The following is a 20,742-nucleotide window of genomic DNA, read 5'->3' as shown; positions in this document are numbered from 1 at the left end:
TCGTGTGTGTGTGTGTGTGTGTGTGTGTGTGTGTGTGTGTGTGTGTGTGTGTGTGTGTGTGTGTGTGTGTGTGTGTGTGTGTGTGTGTGTGTGTGTGTGTGTGTGTGTGTGTGTGTGTGTGTGTGTGTGACAGAAGCCATATTTAGTGCAGTCTGTCCCTAAAGCTAATTAATAATACTAAAAGACATACCTGTTAGTGAGATCAAAGGAATTCATGAGGCTTGGAGGAAATTGAAATAAGACTTCAGACAGTGAACTCTTTCTTAAGAAATTACTTTTTGGGCCCACAAAGTTGCGCAATTCACATTTCTAAACTAGTTTTGCCATCGTGCACTACGGTCTGTCAAATATCATAATTCAATATAATCAACACATTGTTCACTTAAAATAAATGAAAATGTGATATGTTCAGGCAGACTTAGTGCGAAATTAAACATTACATGCAATACAACTGTGAATAAATATGGTATTGTGGCCAAAATAAAAATGAAGGAGCATTTCATGATTTTATTCTTTCTGGTAAAATGTTTGACGATTACATGGGGTTCTCATCCAGAAAATATAGATCCAACATTCAATGAGTGCAGCTGCTGGAAGAACAATGCAGTCTCTGTTATACTGCCAAGCACAGTATTATGACTAATATGGGGACATTTTATGACGTCATGCATTCCTGAATAACAACAAAACGGTGCCCTCGGCAGTCCATTGTGAAATAGTTATGCATTTGACAATCGTTCAATACCTTGTTGGAATTAAATCATTTTCAAATACAGAGAATCTTACATAAAGACTGAGACTGATTTGCAAATACATTTAGAATATTCACAAATGTATGTGTAAAATAATTCCTTATTTTGTATAACAAACAGCTATGTGAATTTTTTTTCTAATTTAATAGCATTCATTTATCAAAGAGTGTGAATTTGTTTGAATGAAACGTTACCGTGAGGTATTGTGTTTCAAATGGATTACTGGTGATCAACAGGTTGAAAACTTGTACAGTACACTAGTATCCCGGTCTATTTCCAAGTTTGGGCATTTCCTTTTTGGATCCTTTTGAGGTGTTTGGCTGTTATTTCCTTTGTCTCCACCTGACTTAGGTAAATATATGTCAAATACTTTAAAATACTACAGGTTCGCTTGATTTAGCTTACCGACTACAATAGAATAGTCCCAAAGGTGCAAACTCTACCTCCTTGCACAACAATCAAGCTCAATCAAGCACATTTTCAGAATGTGAAAGTACTTGACAAAGGTCTGGTATTTTACTTCTCACACCACTGTGCTGAGTGTAGAGGACTCCTCTGGTCTGTCCAGTTTGCTGGGAAGGGACTTGAGGTACTCCAGGTGTCTCCGTGTGTCTTCCTGGTTGTGCCTGACGTAATACACCAGGTAGGAGATGACCATGGCGAACCAGCCGAACATGGTCACCAGCATGGCCACGTCCGTGGTCCTCTTGAGCCCTGCGCACAGGTCCAGGTCGGCCGCAACCATGACGAAGGGCACCCCTGTATCTACGCCGACGTCCTTGGGCTCCGAAGTGTGGCACACCACGCCAGCCAGTGAGGCCGGTTCCAGGTCCAGCCGGGGCATAGCCACCTGGAGGCGGCAGTCACAGTGCCAGGGGTTGTGGGTGAGGTTGGCCTGGGCCCTCAGGCCCCCCAGGACCTCTGGCTCCAGGGTGGTCAGTCTGTTAGAGGACAGGTCCAGGCTCCTGAGAGAGGGGACCAGACCCCGGAAGGCCCCCGGCTCCATCTGAGTTAGCTCATTGTGGGAGAGGTCCAGCTCGTTGAGCAAAGGAAGCCCCGCAAAGGCATTGGCGGGGATGGTGGTGAGGAGGTTACCGTCCAGGTAAAGTCGGCGGGTGTCGTTAGGCAGGTCATGCGGCACCTCCGCCAGGCGCATGTTGCTGCAGCGCACCACCCTCCCGCCGTCTGCCAACTCGGAGCAGTAGCAGCTCTCGGCGCAGCCGGTGTTTGCACCGTGGAAGCCCGCGGTGGTGGAGCTGAGTGCCAGGCTATGCAGCAGCAGGCATGCCACCAAGGAGTGGCACAGCAGCCATTCTGCCAGCAGCGGCATGGTGGGATACAGGCATACCCTCCTAGAAGGACACAGCCCCTGGACCATTAGCCAAGACAACTCTGCATAGGTCACAGCTTCACGAACCAGCCGGCCTGAGAGACAATGAGGAAAAATGTCAGACAGAAAATAATGGAGAAAAGGAACGAGGACAACAAGTGATTGCAAATGACACTAATATCAGTGGCAGAAGCAACACAGAACCATCTCTGTGTGAGTAATCCTAATAGCCATACAAGTGCTATGTGTTATTTTTAGCCCACTTTGATCCTGACTGGGCTAATTGTAATGAATTGGCACTTGTGTCTTGGCGAACAGAAAATGACAAAACACAGCTGTAGTGAAGAGGAGGAGTGGGATAGAGATCAGCGAGGGCGTCATCCGTGCATACAGATTACAGATAAGGTGCTTCCTGCCAGTGCTGTGATGGAAGATGGAACTCTCATTGATTGGCATGTTTTTTTCTCTCTCTCTTGTCCTACTTCAACGTTGCCGTGGAGTGACTTGGCATTACCATAATCCTGCTCTGATTCAGTGGAACTAGGGAGATTGACGCTCAAAAGATATATGGTCATGGTTATTTCAGATGGCAAAGTATTGTCAGCCTCTAATGGATTCAGAGTGAATATCTCTGGGCCTCTGGCACCTACAGTACAGCACCAACCCTGTTTGGATGTAGGCTATGGGCTAGATTCAATCAGAACCGCCTTAACCCGCGATAACCCGACAACTGCATAGCAGTATTATTGTTTTATTTAGGCGATGTCGGAGGTGGAACTGCGTTGGAGCTGTCCAATCAGCAAGCTGCTCCAGGCGATTTCAGCGGACATTGCCATTGGATGCACCGAGTTGCATTCGTAGAAATCCTATGCAAGTTCGACCACTGGAACATGTGTTGTAATCGACAACTCGGTTAGGCTGATATCAAACCCTTATGGATTAATTGAATGATTTTAAACTTGAGTGTCATTTCTATATAGCCTACACTTTCTCGTTCTGAACTTCTAACACGTTGGATTTAAGGACAGGTGTGGTTTCGTGACAATGACGGCAAGGGCAGCCGCTCACCGATTGGACAGCTCCAACGCAGTTACACCTCCAACATCGCCTAAATAAAAGCAGTAAAACTGCTATGTAGTTGTCGGTTATCGCGAATTAAGGGCTCTATTCAATCTGCATCGTCGAAGCGTTCCAGGTTGTTGTGATAGAAAAGTAAAGGTCATTTCCGATTGAGCCGACATATGCACACTGACCGTGAATGCAGTCTCCGCTATCACGGGAACATTTCAATCACGCTGTAATAGAGCCCTAATGCTGGAACTAATTGAATCTAGGCCGAAGTCTGTTTGGATGTAGGATGTAGGCTATATCTGTAACGGAAAGTAGGTAATCTTTGGGCCATTTAGTGTAAGTACATTTTGGGTCAATCAATGTAATGTTTCCGGGCCCATCAGTACTGTGCCCGACTCAGGTAATAGACTCTGGAGCAGCGCTGTCTGAGGCAGGCTGAGGCGCAGTAAATGCCACAGTCCAGTATCGTCTTACTAATCCTCTCTAAAGGCCACATAGAATGTGTTTCTCCACTGACACAAAACCCCAGAGAATGTGTATGAGTTGGACGGGGGACGCTCACAGTTTCACCGCAACACAACCGTAGCCTAGAGCAGGGTTTCCCAATCTCGGCCCTGAGGACTCCCTGGGTGCACGTTTAGGTTTTTGCCCTACACAGCCAATTCAAATAATCAAAGCTTGATGAGAACAGTTACAGTACATTATGCCTGTACGCAACAGGCAGATCTGACGGGATATAACGTTTGGCCTAAAGGTCTAACAACCTTAAGAGAGCTCTTATTCGTCGTAGGTTGGTTTTAGGGATTCATGCTTTTTCAGAATTGTAAACATATATTCTTCCTAAAGTATTCACCAATTTACGAAGCCAGCTGAGTCAAAGAAAAGAATGATCACTGAAAATAAATAAAACAGTAACTGGCATCTTTATATCCAACATGGCTCCCATCCCATCAGATTGGCCTGTTCCATACGAGCATAATGTACTGTAACATAATGTACTGTTCGTTCAGCTTCTGGGAAATGAGCTCTATCTGACCAGACAGACTCCACTTAGGCTGGTTTACAAATGACATAATCTAAGAGCGGCTCTTAAATTCACATTACGAAGGCAGCACGGCTCAATAAGAAGGATTGTGTCTCGCACACTGTCTTCTCAGAGTCAGGGTGAGGGATGGCCGAGTGTCTGGGAGGCCTGAGTGGACCATATAACAACCGTATTAGAGGTACCTGTCACAGCATGTCATCGTGATACAGTAAGTTTCCCTGTCTGAGTTGATCAGAAGAAGTCTGGTTTATTAGGGTTCTGCTGAATGCATAAGGAGGAGAGGGGTACAACCTAATAAAGAAAATGACGAGAGGCTAAACATAGCGTCATTAACTTGACAACCACTAATTCCAAACGATACAGAACCCCATTATCTGAGTGGAATGGATTGATATACTGTGTGACTGTACTATAGTGTGTGTACTACAGTGTGCGACTGTGTGTATGTGTGTGACCGAGAGTAGACTCAGTACTTCATTTACTCAGTTACATCCGTTTTTCTTCCTAACGACTTAGTATTATTATAGGCCAAGAGAGTATTGAATATAAATGTTGCAGCTCTGCCATGCCACCAATGTGCTGGTCCCAATTGACTAACTCTCTCAGTTACTTATGAGTCCTCCAATAAGATACTGATTTGCCACTGTATAAACTGTTGAATTATAGTAAAAATACGGCCGAATCACAGGGCCTGGTGTACAATGTGCACTCACTGTCTGACTACAAGAATAACATTTGAATGCATTAGATTAGACTATCATCCCAGTAAGTGATATGGGGGAACTTGCAATTATCGAGCGAAGGAAGGCCTCATGCTGTTATCCTCTATTGAGTCCTCCCTCCTCCTCCTCCTCAGTGAAGTGATGGATATTCTCCAGTCATTGGTTTGACGTTCACATGGTTAACCTTTGTGCAATAGAAGAACCTGTCTCACGAGGCTTGCCGCTGCGAGCAGGGCTTACACAGACAGAAAACCCTTTTCCACAGTGGACAGCCTAGAAATGTTATTGTAGGAATACTGGGACTTTTTTTTTATTCAGCTTGTTCCCAGTACATGATGCATGGACCCTCTACTCAAATGAGGGTTATTATAGCTGTGTAGTTACCAACTTTGGCTAAAGTACCTCTAATCTTCTGTTATGCATGTGAATTAGTTTGTCTGAACCCTATCTTATTTAAAGTTCCTTTCAGCCGGACTGCCAGACATCACACAAAATCCCCTGCAGACAAAGTTCTAATACATTCAAATATTCAAAATGTCAGAACTTTATAAATCAAATATTGATATGGCAAATATGAATGTACATAATCAAATATTAATGTACACAAAGGTAGGCCTACATTTATATGCCATTACTCTCCACAACACTCGGGCTAAATGGATGCATTCTGTATGTGCCAAAGGAATGACACTTTGGCACATACAGTAGGCTATTATGAATTCATTAGACCACTGACCGAAATTGAAAGAGTTTTATGGATACCCTACATAACTGATTAATGATGAATATTGATATGTAGTTTACAAAAGCATATCATTTCCCCCTGAGATATGATTATGTAAGCTGCACCTCAATATTCCATCGTGACAATGAAAAAGGAAAAGGTCCCCAACAATAAAGCAATACAATGTTTCAGACAACAAGATTCAATATTTCTCAATGCGATATAATGTTACTCCTCCATGAAACTTTTTGCTTCTTATGTATAAAGGGCATATGCATTCATTCTATCATCAGGTGTAAATGTAAGGCTGGCAAACATAAGAGCTTTCTTACCACTTCAGTTTTTGTTGTCCGGGAGGAGAACATTTGTCAGTACAGCATGCTTCACAGAATAGCGTCCATATCTCAGCTGCGATTACAGTACTCGCGAGCAATGCAGCGCAGCCCGAGAATCCGCGTCAAAGCCCAATGGACTGGAACCTGCTTACCAACATTCAATACCGATGATTGTTGCCTCTACGCTCCCCGCTATCTAGTTGCTCAAGAAATTAACGCGACTGTAAATATAAAGAGGGGCACAGGGGAATTGGTCCCTTACCAAACCGTAACCTATACTTGTCGGCTTAAATTGGAATATGAGCCGTCAAAACGCAGGCACAGGGGCGTCGAAGCATATCATCTCCTCACAACACATACACCGCCTGCTACAGTACAATGCTATTTGTTACTGCTGCGCTGTGCGCTCTGCTGTGCCGGTGAACCCACGTCGTGACTTCTTAGAGGCGGGAAACCTTTCCATGATTAATGTCATGCATAGCCTTCAAGGGAAGAGTGTAAAGGGTGAGAAAGCTAAAATGTCCTGCGCTTAATTACGTTTTCCTAACAATTATCCGAGCAATACAACAGCCTATGGTCACATGGGAAGTAGGCTGCTAATGACTAATTAATAATTGCTAATGGGGGGGATTGCTAGCTGTTCCTCTCAGAGATAACAAGAATCTACAAAATGCTGACCTACCAAATTATAGACCATCTCTGTGTGCTTCCAAGTAGACCTTCACACTTAGGAAAAAAAGGTGCTATCTAGAACCTAAAAGGGTTATTTGGCTGTCCCATAGTTCTAGGTAGAACCTGTTCCACAGAAGGTTCTACATGGAACCAAAAAGGATTCTACCTGGAACCAAAAAAGGTTCTCCCATGGGGACAGCCGAAAACCGTTTGGGAAACCTTTTTTCTATTATTGTAGGCCTAAGTCTATATGCAATGAGTGCTTCTTCAAACTTGACACTAAATGCAATATAGAATGTTAATGAATAGTTTGGAGTAGGCCTTGTCTCCAAGGAATGCTCCTTGGAGCCAGATGCTGATGACAGGTTTCCTGGAGAACGGGGTTCAGATGACGGGGCCTTCATTGGTGGTGGTGGGAATGTGGAAGGTCGTTGGAAGACTGCTGCTGCAAAACAGCAAGTGAGAGACACAAGGGGTGAGTTGACATATAAATACTCCCCTAGATTTATGCCCATTGGTTGGAAGAAGGGAAAGTGATTATTTCACGAGTGAGCCAATAGGTTATTCAACAAGTGTGGGGAAATTGCTTTAGTGTGCCATGCTCATAGGCTGAAGTTAAAATAGGTGAATGACATTTTGCAGGCTTTCTAATAGTAAAGGAGGGGGAGAGTTGTGATGCCATGCTGACAAGGGGACATTTCCCCCTCATTTACGGAAGTTAAAGGTAGTTTTGTGAGCCAATGCTAACTGGCAGTAAGTACAGTGACTTGAAGTCTATGGATATCTGCTAAAACCAGGATAACAAATTATATTATAATGTAATACGTACAGAGGGATATGTTAGCTGGAAATGTATTTTATCAATAGAAAGTAAACAAATTCGTTTTAAAATTTTACAGCTAATTTCTTGCAATTCCACATATTCTGGCATAATTTATGCCATGTTAATATGATATCTGAGTGAGAGTGACTAGCAAAATCAATGCTGGCTCCCTGGAGGTCAGTGCCCCAGGGCTCGTGCCCTAGACTAACTAGACTAATTTGCCAATCTTGTTAACTTGCATGGGCTAATTGAGTTACTGTAAATGAGTGACATACAGTATAGCTAGAGGAAACTTGCTGATGCAATATAAGTTTTGAAATTGCACTTTGTGTATTCTACTATTCTTACTCTCAACAGTAATTTGAGACCCAGACTGACAAAAACATATGGAGTTACGGTCATGAGAATAAGTCGACCTTCAGCTACACTGTCTGTCAGCCATCGTAAAATAGGCCTAAAGAGTCCAATTGTAGGCTAAGCAAAGACTCTGTTCTCAAAGGCTATGATCTCCAAGAGAGAGCAACATGTTTGATATCTGATATGGCTGAAATAGAAGGAGGAATCTCCCAAATGTAGAAGAATTGAAAATGTGTTTATGGAGGACATCCATTAAGTAGAGTGGAGAAGAGAGATGGATAGAGAGAGAAGACTCACTTGCACCTTTCTCAATGAACAGAAAAAAAGAGAAATGAGGATAAAAAATGATTTAAAGGAGCTTTTCGTACTTAGAGAGAAAATAGACAGAAGCGTGACTAAAGGAAGGTTAGCGCCAATATAATTCAATTAAATAAGGAGTTCAGATGTACAGAGTAGCAAGACAATAATATATTTGAAGGGGTTGAAAACAACATCAGAAGAGAAGGTGTGAAAGGCAAGGAAGGAGGGAGAGGGGGAAGGAAGTGAGAGGGAGAGAAAAGAGTGTCTTGAGGAAAATGGAACAAGGGAGAGGGGAGGGGGGATGGAGAGAGCTGTCAAATTCTTACTTGCTTCCTCAATCATTGTTTCCTCAATTACTTTCAATGCTCATTGGAGGAGGAGGCCCGGGGAAGGGACCTTAAGTCCTCTTCACTAATGCAAGGATATGATAGCTAGCCTGTTTTGCTAGCACAGACTGAAATATGTTCCGGGATTCTTCCGATGGCATTGAGGAGTACACCACATCAGTCACTGGCTTCATCAATAAGTGCATCGATGACAGCGTCCCAACAGTGACTGTACGTACGTACATACCACAACCAGAAGCCATGGATTACAGGCAACATCCTCACTGAGCTAAAGGGTAGAGCTGCCGCTTTCAAGGAGCGGGACTCTAACTCGGAAGTTTATAAGAAATCCCGCTATGCCCTCCAACCATCAAACAGGCAAAGTGTCAATACAGGACTAAGATCCAATTGTACTACACCGGCTCCGATGCTCGTCGTATGTGGCAGGATTTGCAAACTATTACAGACTACAAAGGGAAGCGCAGCCGAGAGCTGCCCAGTGACATGAGCCTACCAGACGAGCTAAATAACGCCTATGCTCAGGGGAAGTAACACTGAAACATGCATGAGAGCATCAGCTGTTCCGGATGACTGTGTGATCCCGCTCTTCGCAGCCGATGAGAGTAAGACCTTTAAACAGGTCAACATTCACAAGGCCGCAGGGCTTACCAGGATGTGTACTCCGAGCATGCGCTGACCAACTGGCAAGTGTCTTCACTGACATTTTCAACCTCTCCCTGTCTGAGTCTGTAATAGCAACATGTTTCAAGCAGACCACCACAGTTCCTGTGCCCAAGAACACTAAGGTAACCTGCCTAAATGACTACCGGCCCATAGCACTCGCGTCTATAGCCGTGAAGTGCCTTGAAAGGCTGGTCATGGCTCATATCAACACCATTATCCCAGAAACCCTAGACCCACTCCAATTTGCATACCGCCCCAACAGATCCCCAGATGATGCAATCTCTATTGCACTCCACACTGCCCTTTCACAACTGGACAGAATGAACACTTTTGTGAGAATGATATTCATTGACTCCAACCACCCTAGTCATAGACTGTTCTCTCTGCTACCGCACGGCGAGCACTACCGGAGCGCCAAGTCTAGGACCAAGAGGCTTCTAAACCGCTTTTATCCTCAAACCATAAGTCTCCTGAATATCTACTCAAATGGCTACCCAGATTTTTTCTACTGCCCCCCTCCCCCCACACTCCTTTACGCTGCTGCTACTCTCTGTTATTATCTATGCATAGTCACTTTAATAACTCTACCTACATGTACATATTACCTCAATTACCTCGACTAACCGGTGACCCCAAACATGACTCTGTACCGGTACCCCCTGTATATAGCCTCACTATTGTTATTTTACTGCTGCTCTTTAATTACTGGTTACTTTTATTTATTTCTTTTCAGGTATTTTTCTTAAAACTGCATTGTTGGTTTAAGGGCTTGTAAGTAAGCATTTCACTGTAAGGTTGTAATACCTGTTGTATTCGGCGCATGTGACAAATACAATTTCATTTGATAGTAACGTTTTCCAATCCTTGTTTCCTTAATTCCTCTTAAAGCTCATTGGAGGAGGAGGCCCGGAGGAGGGACCTTAAATCCTCATCTCCATTGCAAGGATATGAAAGCTAGTAACATTTTCAGACACAGCCAGGGTTTGCAGCTGCAATACGGAGCCTTAAGAGAGCTAAAGAGAAACTGGTGTCACAGAGGTTGTCAGCGTGGAAGTTTGCTTTGCCTCAGGGCAGGTGATGGAGAGGACACATATGCTCTCTCTCACCCCTCAAGAACACATTGTCACAGCTCTCTGATTGTCCTCACACCACTCCTCAAAAGCAGTACATTTCTTTCCGTCATTGTGCTAGATAGCCAGCAAGTGATCTCTCTTGCAATCTACTGTTCATTGTGCTAGAGTGCCAGCATGAAATGCAGTACTCAATAATCGTATGTATTTTGTATGCTTGGGTTACGAGAGTTCAAGGCAATAAGAGAAAATGTTCTGCAGTGAAGTTTGTTATATTTTGGCTGAGCCTCTGTGTGTACATGTCTATCTATATAGACACCAGACCAGGCTGCAGTTAACATTTTCCATCTCTGCCCAACTTTCCCTGACTGGTGTGTGTCTAGTCAGTGTTCAGTATGCCTCGTCAGGCCTCTGACTGTAGGAGGAGTGTGATGGTTTTTAAAGGCAGCTCATTAAAGCTGCATGGTGTCTCCACCCCTGGTGTGTGTGTGTGTGTGTGTGTGTGTGTGTGTGTGTGTGTGTGTGTGTGTGTGTGTGTGTGTGTGTGTCAGCCCTGATGCCTTGCACCCCCGTCCCTTGTCAGCCCTGGTTAGCCTCTGAGCCAGACACAGCTAGTTTTACTGCGTGCTGCTGGGTGACAGGTGCCCTCACACATTAAGGTCCCACACACCTGTAGCCAGGCACACATACACACACTTATGTGTAATCAACGACACTCAGGAGAAAGCACGTACACACACACACACACACACATTTGTTTTACTATCCTTGTGGGGACCAAACCATTAATTTCCCATCGAAACTGACACACACAAAATATGTTTTTATATAATGAGCCACTCTCCTCTCCCCCATGCGCTTGAGAGAGAAACAATATGTTCTAAACATACAACAAGCTTTGTCCCCTTGTCGAAGAGAGGAGGGTCAGTTTTCTGTAGGTATAATTATGTATTTCTCAACTCTCAATATTCATCTCAATAGCATCTATTTTACAACAAAGACATTTGAAATATGGAGCTCATGGGTAGTAGCTAATAACTCCAAACATTTTTTTTAGGACATTCAATTTACTGTTGGATGAATACATAGCTACTAGCAGTGGGTATTATATTTAGTGATAGCAATGAAGTTCATGTGTTTCTAGTTCTTCAGGTGTTGAAACCCAAATTAATTAGCCTATGATATTAGTTAGTTCACATAACCTTGTTTTATTTAAACCTTATTTTACCAGGTAAGTTGATTGAGAACACATTCTCATTTACAGCAACAACCTGGGGAATAGTTACATGGGAGAGTAGGGGGGATGAATAAGACAATTGGAAACCGGGGTTGATTAGATGGCATGATTGGGAATTTAGCCATGACACCAGGGTTAACAACGCTACTCTTACAATAAGTGCCATGGGATCTTTAGTGACCTCAGAGAGTCAGGACACCCGTTCAACATCCCATCTGAAAGATGGCACTCCACACAGGAAAATGTCCACAATAACTGCACTGGTATCATTTTAGAGTGGAGGAAAGAGTGCCACCTACTGGCCTTACAACACCACTTCCAGCAACATCTGGTCTCCCATCCAAGGGCTGATCAGGACCAACCCTGCTTAGCTTCAGAGGCAAGCCAATAGTGAGATGCAGGGTGGTATGCTGCTTAATTGCAATGCATTTGGAAAGTATTCAGACCCCTTGACTTTTTCCACATTGTGTTACTTTACAGCCTTATTCTAAAATGGATACATTTTTTCACCCTTCATCAATCTACACACAATACCCCAAAGCAAAAAGCAAAAACAGGCTGGCTAGGGGGCAGTATTTTCACGGCCGGATAAAAAACGTACCCGATTTAATCTGATTATTACTCCTGCCCAGAAACTAGAATATGCATATAATTATTAGCTTTGGATAGAAAACACTCCAAAGTTTCTAAAACTGTTTGAATGGTGTCTGTGAGTATAACAGAACTCATTTGGCAGGCCAAAACCTGAGAAGATTCTGTACAGGAAGTACCCTGTCTGACCATTTCTTGCCCTTCTTGATTATCTCTATCCATTACAGGGGATCTCTGCTGTTACGTGACACTTCCTACGGCTCCCATGGGATCTCAGAAGGCGGCAAAAAGCTGAATCGTGGCTTTGCAGGCTCTGGCTGAAAAAAAGTAGCGCGTTTGGATAGTGGCCAGTACTATGAAACTCAGGCTCGTGCACGAGGGGATCCCATGCTTTTATTTTCTCTCTCTTTGTACGTATACACGCTTTCCCGGTCGGAATATTATCGCTTTTTTACGAGAAAAGTGGCATAAAAATTGATTTTAAACAGCGGTTGACATGCTTCGAAGTACGGTAATGGAATATTTAGAAATCTTTTGTCACGAAATGCGCCATGCTCGTGACCCTTATTTACACTTCGGATAGTGTCTTGAACGCACGAACAAAACGCAGCTGTTTGGATATAACTATGGATTATTTTGGCCCAAACCAACATTTGTTATTGAAGTAGAAGTCCTGGGAATGCATTCTGACGAAGAACACCAAAGGTAATCAAACTTTTCTAATAGTAAATCGGAGTTTGGTGAAGGCTAAACTTGCTGGGTGTCTAAATAGCTAGCCCTGTGATGCCGGGCTATCTACTGAGAATATTGCAAAATGTGCTTTCACCGAAAAGCTATTTTAAAATCGGACATATCGAGTGCATAGAGGAGTTCTGTATCTATGATTCTTAAAATAATTGTTATGTTTTTTGTGAACGTTTATCGTGAGTAATTTAGTAAATTCACCGGAAGTTTGCGGGGGGTATGCTAGTTCTAAATGTCACATGCTAATGTAAAAAAGCTGGTTTTTGATATAAATATGAACTTGATTGAACAAAACATGCATGCATTGTATAACATAATGTCCTAGGGTTGTCATCTGATGAAGATCATCAAAGGTTAGTGCTGCAATTAGCTGTGGTTTTGTTTTTTGTGACATATATGCTAGCTTGAAAAATGGGTGTCTGATTATTTCTGGCTGGGTACTCTGCTGACATAATCTAATGTTTTGCTTTCGCTGTAAAGCCTTTTTGAAATCAGACAGTGTGGTTAGATTAACGAGAGTCTTGTCTTTAAAATGCTGTAAAATAGTCATATGTTTGAAAAATGGAAGTTTTTGGATTTTAGAGGAATTTGTATTTCACGCCACGCCCATCATTGGATATTGGAGCAGGTGTTCCGCTAGCGGAACGTCTAGATGTAAGAGGTTTTAACCTGTTTGGGGTAGGGGGCAGTATTGAGAATTTTGGAAAAAATATGTTCCCATTTTTAACTGCCTCCTACACCAACTCAGAAGCTAGAATATGCATATTATTGTTCAGGTTTGGATAGAAAACACTCTGAATTTTCTAAAACTGTTTGAATGGTGTCTGTGAGTATAACAGAACTCCTATGGCAGGCAAAAACCTGACAAGGTTTCAAGCAGGAAGTACCCTGTCTGACAAGGAGTCGTGCGTCTTGCATCTTTTTATTGAAAAGTAAGGATCTTAGCTGTAACGTGACAATTCCCAGGGCTCCAATAGGCTCTCAGAGCCCGCGAAAAACCTGAAGGTTTACGAGGGAGCCTCAGGTTGAAACAGATTATCGCCTTTTGTAAGTGGATGCTCAGAGGACCTTTGAATGATGCGCGTGCATGAGTCGCTCCCGAGGAGAAATTTTATTCGGCTGTTTAGGCTCAATGCATACTCCCGGTCGGAATATTATCACTTCTCTACGACATAAATGGCATAAAAATTGGTTTTAAACAGCGGTTGACATGCTTCGAAGTACGGTAATGGAATATTTAGACATTTTTGACACGCCAATGCGCCATGCGCGGGACCGTGAAGAAGCATTCTAGAACTCACGAACAAAACGTCGCTGTTTGGATATAACGATGGATTATTTGGGACCAAACCAACATTTGTTATTGAAGTAGAAGTCCTGGCAGTGTATTCTGATGAAGAACAAGCAAGGTAAGAACATTTTTCTTATAGGAAATGTGATTTTGGTGGATGCTGACCTGGGTGGGTATCTAAATAGCTAGCCCTGTAATGCCGGGCTATGTACTTAGATTATTGCAAAATGTGCTTCATCCGAAAAGCTATTTTAAAATCGGACATATCGAGTGCATAGAGGAGTAATGTATCTATAATTCTTAAAATAATTGTTATGCTTTTTGTGAACGTTTATCGTGAGTAATTTAGCAAACTGTTAGTAAATTCAACGGAAGTTTGCCGGGGGTTATGCGTTTTCTGAACGTCACATGCTAATGCAAAAAGCTGTTTTTTGATATAAATATGAACTTGATTGAACAGACATGCATGTATTGTATAACACAATGTCCTAGGTGTGTCATCTGATGAAGATCATCAAAGGTTAGTGCTGCATTTAGCTGTGGTTTGGGTTTATGTGACATGATATGCTAGCTTGAAAAATGGCTGTCTGATTTTTTCTGGCTGGGCACTCTGCTGACATAATCTAATGTTTTGCTTTCGTTGTAAAGCCTTTTTGAAATCGGACAGTGGGGTTAGATTAACGAGATTCTTGTCTTTAAATAGCTGTAAAATAGTCATATGTTTGAGAAATTGAAGTAATAGTATTTCTAACGATTCAAAAATCGCGCCACTGGAATTTCAGTAGCTGTTACGTAGGTGGGACGAAATCGTCCCACATACCCCAGAGAGGTTAACTGCAACTCAATAAAATCATTGAAATTGTAGCATGTTAAGTTCATATTTTCGTTCAGTGTGAACCTGCCAATGAATACAGCACCATTTGATGAGCTGTTGGGGAGAAACACAGACAACCAACACATTGCAATTAAACACACATTTACTGGTATTGCCATTTCTAAATGGATAACGCCTTATAATAATGTTCAGTAAAATATCATAAGGTTTTTATATGTTTATTCACCATATATTAACTTTTATTGCTACATTTGTAAATGTTAGTACGCGTTATATAGATAGTAATTAACACATTTATAAACAACTTTAAATGTAAACCAAGCAAACAAACAATATTTCCATATGCTGTTGTGGTATTTACACCATTTGTAAAGCTGGATGTGTCAAGTGTCAGTTATGTGGAGGTGAGGATGGAGTCAGGCGCAGGACACAGAAATGAGTAAAATAATGGACTTTACTCTGAAAAAATAATGATCCAAAATACACGCAGGGATAACAACCCTAACACAAAAGACTAACACACAAACCATGAAACAATCACGCACAAAAACATAAATGAGAACCAGAGGGTTAAATAGGGAAATAATAATAACGTAATGGGAACCAGGTGTGAACAATCAAGACATAACAAATGGAAAAAGAAACGTGGATCGGTGACAGCTAGAAAGCCGGTAACGACAACCGCCGAATGCCGCCCGAACAAGGAGAGGCACCAACTTCGGCGGACATCGTGACAGTATCCCACCCCCCGACGCGCGGCTCCAGCAGTGCAACGACACCGGCCTCGGGGACGACACGGAGGACAAGGCGCAGGGCAATCTGGGTGGAGACGGTGAAATTCCTGCAACAAGGAAGGGTATAGTATGTCCTCCACCGGCACCCAGCATCTCTCCTCAGGACCGTATCCCTCCCACTCCACGAGGTACTGAAGGCCCCTCGCCCGACGCCTTGAGTCCATGATGGCTCGCACAGTATACGGCGGGGCCCCCTCGATGTCCGGAGGGGGCGGAGGAACCTCCCGCACCTCAGATTGCTGGAGCGGATCAGCCACCACCGGCCTGAGGACAGACACATGGAACGAGGGGTTAATACGATAATCAGGGGGAAGCTGTAACCTATAACATACCTCGTTCAGTCTCCTCAGGACTTTAAATGGCCCCACAAACCAGCTTCCGGCAGAGCAGGCAAAGGGGCAGGTTTCGGGTCGAGAGCCAGACCCGGTCTCCCAGTGTATATACCGGGGCCTCACTACGGTGGCGGTTGGTGCTCGCCTGTCACCTGATGGCCCCTTGCAGGCGTACATGGGCAGCGTCCAAGGTTTCCTTCGAGCGCCAAAACCATTCATCCACCGCAGGTGCATTGATCTGGCTTTGATGCAACGGTGCCAGACCCGGCTGATAACCTAGTACACACTGAAACAGGGACAGGTTAGTGGAGGAGTGGTGGAGGGAATTTTGGGCCCTCTCTGCCCAGGGGATGAAAGCTGACCACTCCCCCGGCCGGTCCTGGCAATACTACTGCAGAAACCTACCCACATCTTGGTTAACTCTCTCCACCTGCCCATTACTTTCGGGGTGAAACCCTGAGGTCAGGCTGACCGAGAACCCCTGAAGTTCCATGAACGCCCTCCAGACCCTTGATGTGAACTGGGGACCCCGATCAGACACTATATCCTCAGGCACCCCGTAGTGCCGGAAGACGTGTGTAAACAGGCCCTCCGCAGTCTGTAGGGCCGTAGGGAGACCGGGCAAAGGAATGAGACAGCAGGACTTAGAAAACCGATCCACAACAACCAGAATCGTGGTGTTTCCTTGTGACGGAGGAAGATCCGTCACGAAATCCACCGATAGATGTGACCACGGCCGTTGTGGAATGGGTAGGGGTTGTAATTTCCCTCTGGGCAGGTGTCTAGGTGCCTTGCACTGGGCGGACACAGAGCAGGAGGAAACATACACCCACTAAGACAGCGCACTGTCCGACCGATACCAGGATGACCAGAGGAAGGTGACGTATGAGCCGAAACAGATCAATCGATCACGAACATCAGATGGAACGTACTTACGTCCAACTGGACACTGGGTGGGAGTGTGCTCCGCACGTAACGCCCGCTCGATGTCCACGTCAACCTCCCATACCACCGGTGCCACCAGGCAAGAAGCCTTAATTATGGGAGTGGGATCCATGGACCGCTCCTCTGTGTCATACATTCGAGACAGTGTGTCTGCCTTAGCGTTCTGGGAACCTGGTCAGTAGGATAGACTGAACACAAAACGAGTGAAAAACATGGCCCACCTTGCCTGGCGAGGATTCAGTCTCCTCGCCGCCCGGATGTACTACAGATTGCGGTGGTCAGTCCAAATGAGAAAAGGGTGTTTAGCCCCCTCAAGTCAATGCCTCCACGCTTTCAGAGCCCCGATAACAGCCAACAACTCCCGGTCCCCCACATCATAGTTTCGCTCCGCCGGGCTGAGCTTCTTCGAAAAGAACGCACAGGGGCGGAGTTTAGGTGGCGTACCCGAGCGCTGAGACAGCACAGCTCCTATCCCAGCCTCGGACGCATCCACCTCTACTATGAACGCTAAGGAGGGATCAGGATGAGCCAACACAGGAGCTGAGGTAAACAAAGCCTTCAGGTTGCACCGGTTGCACCGGTCCCCCCTTAAGCAGTGAGGTAATGGGAGCCCCTACCTGACCAAAGCCCCGGATGAACCTCCGGTAGTAGTTAGCAAACCCTAAGAACCGCTGCACCTCCTTAACCGTGGTTGGAGTCGGCCAATTACGCACGGCTGAAATGCGGTCATTCTCCATCTCCACCCCTGACTCGGACAGGCGATACCCTAGGAAGGAGACGGACTGTTGGAAGAACAGACATTTCTCAGCCTTAACGTACAGGTCATGCTCCAACAGTCGACCAAGCACCTTGCGCACCAGGGACACATGCTCGGCACGTGTAGCGGAGTATATCAGAATGTCATCTATATACACCACTACACCCTGCCCGTGCAGGTCCCTGAAAATCTCGTCTACAAAGGATTGGAAGACGGATGGCGCATTCATCAACCCGTACAGCCTGACGAGGTACTCATAGTGCCCAGAGGTGGTATTAAATGCCATCTTCCATTCATCCCCCTCCCGGATACGCACCAGGTTGTAAGCACTCCTGAGATCCAATTTGGTGAAGAAGCGCATCCCATGTAATGATTCGGTCACACTGGCTATGAGAGGCAGAGGGTAACTATACTTCACCGTGATCTGATTTAAACCTCTATAGTCAATGCACGGGCGTAAACCTCCATCCTTCTTCTTCACAGAAAAGAAACTCGAGGAGGCAGGTGAAGTGGAAGGCCGAATGTATCCCTGTCCCAGAGATTCGGTGACATATGTTTCCATAGCCGCCGTCTCTTCCTGTGACAGAGGATACACGTGACTCCTGGGAAGTGCTGTGTCTACCAAGAGATGTATCGCACAATCCCCCCATCGATGGGGTGGTAGTTGAGTCACCTTCTTTTTACAGAAGGCGAGAGCCAAATCGGCATATTCAGAGGGGATGTGCATGGTGGAGACCTGGTTTGGACTCTCCACCGTAGTTGCACCTATGAAAACACCTATACACCTCCCTGAACACTGACGTGACCATCCCTTGAGAGCCCTCTGTTGCCACGAAATAGTGGGGTCATGATGGGCCAACCAGGGAAACCCCAACACCACAGGAAATGCAGGAGAATCTATCAGGAAGAGACTAATTCTCTCCTCATGACCCTCCTGCGTTCTCATACATAGTGGAGCTGTGACCTCCCTAATCAGACCTGACCCTAAAGGACGACTATCTAAGTAATGTACAGGGAAGGGCACATCAACAGGAACAACAGGGATCCCTAATCTACGAGCAAACGAACAATCAATAAAGTTCCCAGCTGCGCATGAATCTACTAGCGCCTTATGCTGGGAATGCGGGGAAAACTCAGGAAATTCTATAGATATATACATGTGTGCAACAGGAAGCTCTGGGTGAGTTGGGTGCATACTCACCTGGGATGATCCACCAGTGCCCTGCCTGCTGCCTCGACTTCCTGGGGTACCTCTCCAGCACCGACCAGCAGTGTGTCCTCTGCGGCCACAGGTAGTGCAGGTAACAGCCCCCCCTCCGGTCCCCCTTAGAGCAGCACCTCCGAGCTCCATAGCTGTAGAATCGGAGGTGCTGGGGGACGGAATGGACGGACCCTGAACCGGACGTCCGCGGGTGGCCAACAGGTTATCCAGCCGGATGGATAAATCCACCAGCTGGTTGAGGTTAAGGGTGATGTCCCTGCAGGCCAGCTCCCGACGGACGTCCTCACGTAGGCTACATTGTTAATGGTCGATCAGGGCCCTCTCATTCCATCCCGCGCTGGCAGCCAGGGTCCTGAAGTCCACTGCGAATTCCTGTGCGCTCCTCATCCCCTGTCTGAGATGGAACAAGCGTTCCCCCGCCGCTCTCCCCTCAGGTGGATGATCGAAGACCGCCCGGAAGCGGCGTGTGAAATCCTCATAGTGGACCAACGTGGCTTATATACTTCCCCATTCCACGTTGGCCCACTCAAGCGCCTTCCCAGACAGACAGGAGATGAGGGCGAACATGCTCTCGTATCCCGAGGGAGCCGGGTGAACGGTTGCCAGGTAGAGCTCCATCTGGAGCAGGAACCCCTGGCACTCAGCAGCCGTCCCATCATAAGCCCTTGGGAGCAAGAGCCGAATCCCACTGGGTCCAGGTGACAGAGGGGTGGACAGCGGTGTGGGTTGTAATATTGGTTAGATTGAAGTTGATGGAGTTGTGGGAAAAAACCTTTTTTCCCATCGCTCCATGGTGAGCAGCACGCAGCATGCTTTGTCATTGTGGGGTATTGTATGTGCATTGATGAGTGAAAAAAACTATTACATTCATTTTAGAATAAGGCTGTAACATAACAAAATGTGGAAAAAGTGAAGTGATCTGAATACTTTCGAAATGCACTGTATGTCAAGCTCAATCATTTCCTTTGTGAAACCGCCCTGTTAGAGATGTACCTCTCATGTACAGCAGTTAACTTGTGGTTAACGTTTGCCACACTCTCACAGACCAACTGAAACTTACATTTTTAGAATCAGTTTCACTCACTATGGCCTTCTTTCTATGTTTAAAATCCACAAATCCTGCTTTCTGCTATTAATGACTCTCAACACTTTATTTTGTGAAATAGTTTCTCCACTTGATGTTGACTTATGTTATTTTCCTATGTAATAAGTCAGCAGTGTTGCGGAAACTACTCTGAAGATATAGTTTACCAAGCTACCAATTATTTCACACTGGGGGAAGAAGTTGAGCTACAGTAAAGCTACCGATGAGAGAAATGTAGTTTGTGTAAATAAAGTTACTTTGAAAAAGTTATTCGCTTGATGGAGGTCAAAACGACCTCCATCAAAAATATCATATGTAAATCTGAAATGTCATATTATACAAAATGTTAATAAAACATGACTGTAAGTATACATAACTCTAGAGTCAGATGTTAACAGTGTAAGGAGATCTATGTGACAGCCAGATAGGAGAGTGCATCGGCTTAGCCCAGTGGTTCAGGAGAGAAAAAAATGTAGTGGGTAGTTTCAGTAGTTAGCTACACCGCTACATGGCAAAAGAGTAATTAACTACTGAAAATAGGATTTGAATTTAGATAAAATACAACCAAGCTAATGCAAAATGTATGTCAGATATAGCTTGTGTTACAGTTACTGAGATTTGACTGTCTGCATGTCTCCCCTAGTTGGAGGACTTGGTGGAAAATATAAAAAATCATATATATATATACAGTACCAGTCA

General features: G+C 44.8%; 1 protein-coding gene across 1 annotated transcript; it reads right to left on the bottom strand.

Moving 5' to 3' along the window:
• Window positions 1–487: 487 nt before the first annotated feature.
• On the bottom strand, window positions 488–6,410 carry LOC115170988 (leucine-rich repeat-containing protein 3B-like). The gene is made up of 2 exons (XM_029727415.1): window positions 5,977–6,410; window positions 488–2,177 (listed from the first exon to the last, which is right to left on the bottom strand). The coding sequence occupies exon 2, from the start codon at window positions 2,128–2,130 to the stop codon at window positions 1,276–1,278; it is 855 nt and encodes a 284-aa protein (XP_029583275.1). The 5' UTR covers window positions 2,131–2,177; window positions 5,977–6,410; the 3' UTR covers window positions 488–1,275.
• Between the last annotated feature and the right edge of the window lie 14,332 nt (window positions 6,411–20,742).

The sequence above is a fragment of the Salmo trutta genome, chromosome 32, assembly GCF_901001165.1.
Source record: "Salmo trutta chromosome 32, fSalTru1.1, whole genome shotgun sequence".
Taxonomy (NCBI): domain Eukaryota; kingdom Metazoa; phylum Chordata; class Actinopteri; order Salmoniformes; family Salmonidae; genus Salmo; species Salmo trutta.
This window is presented reverse-complemented; position numbering and strand designations above follow the sequence as displayed.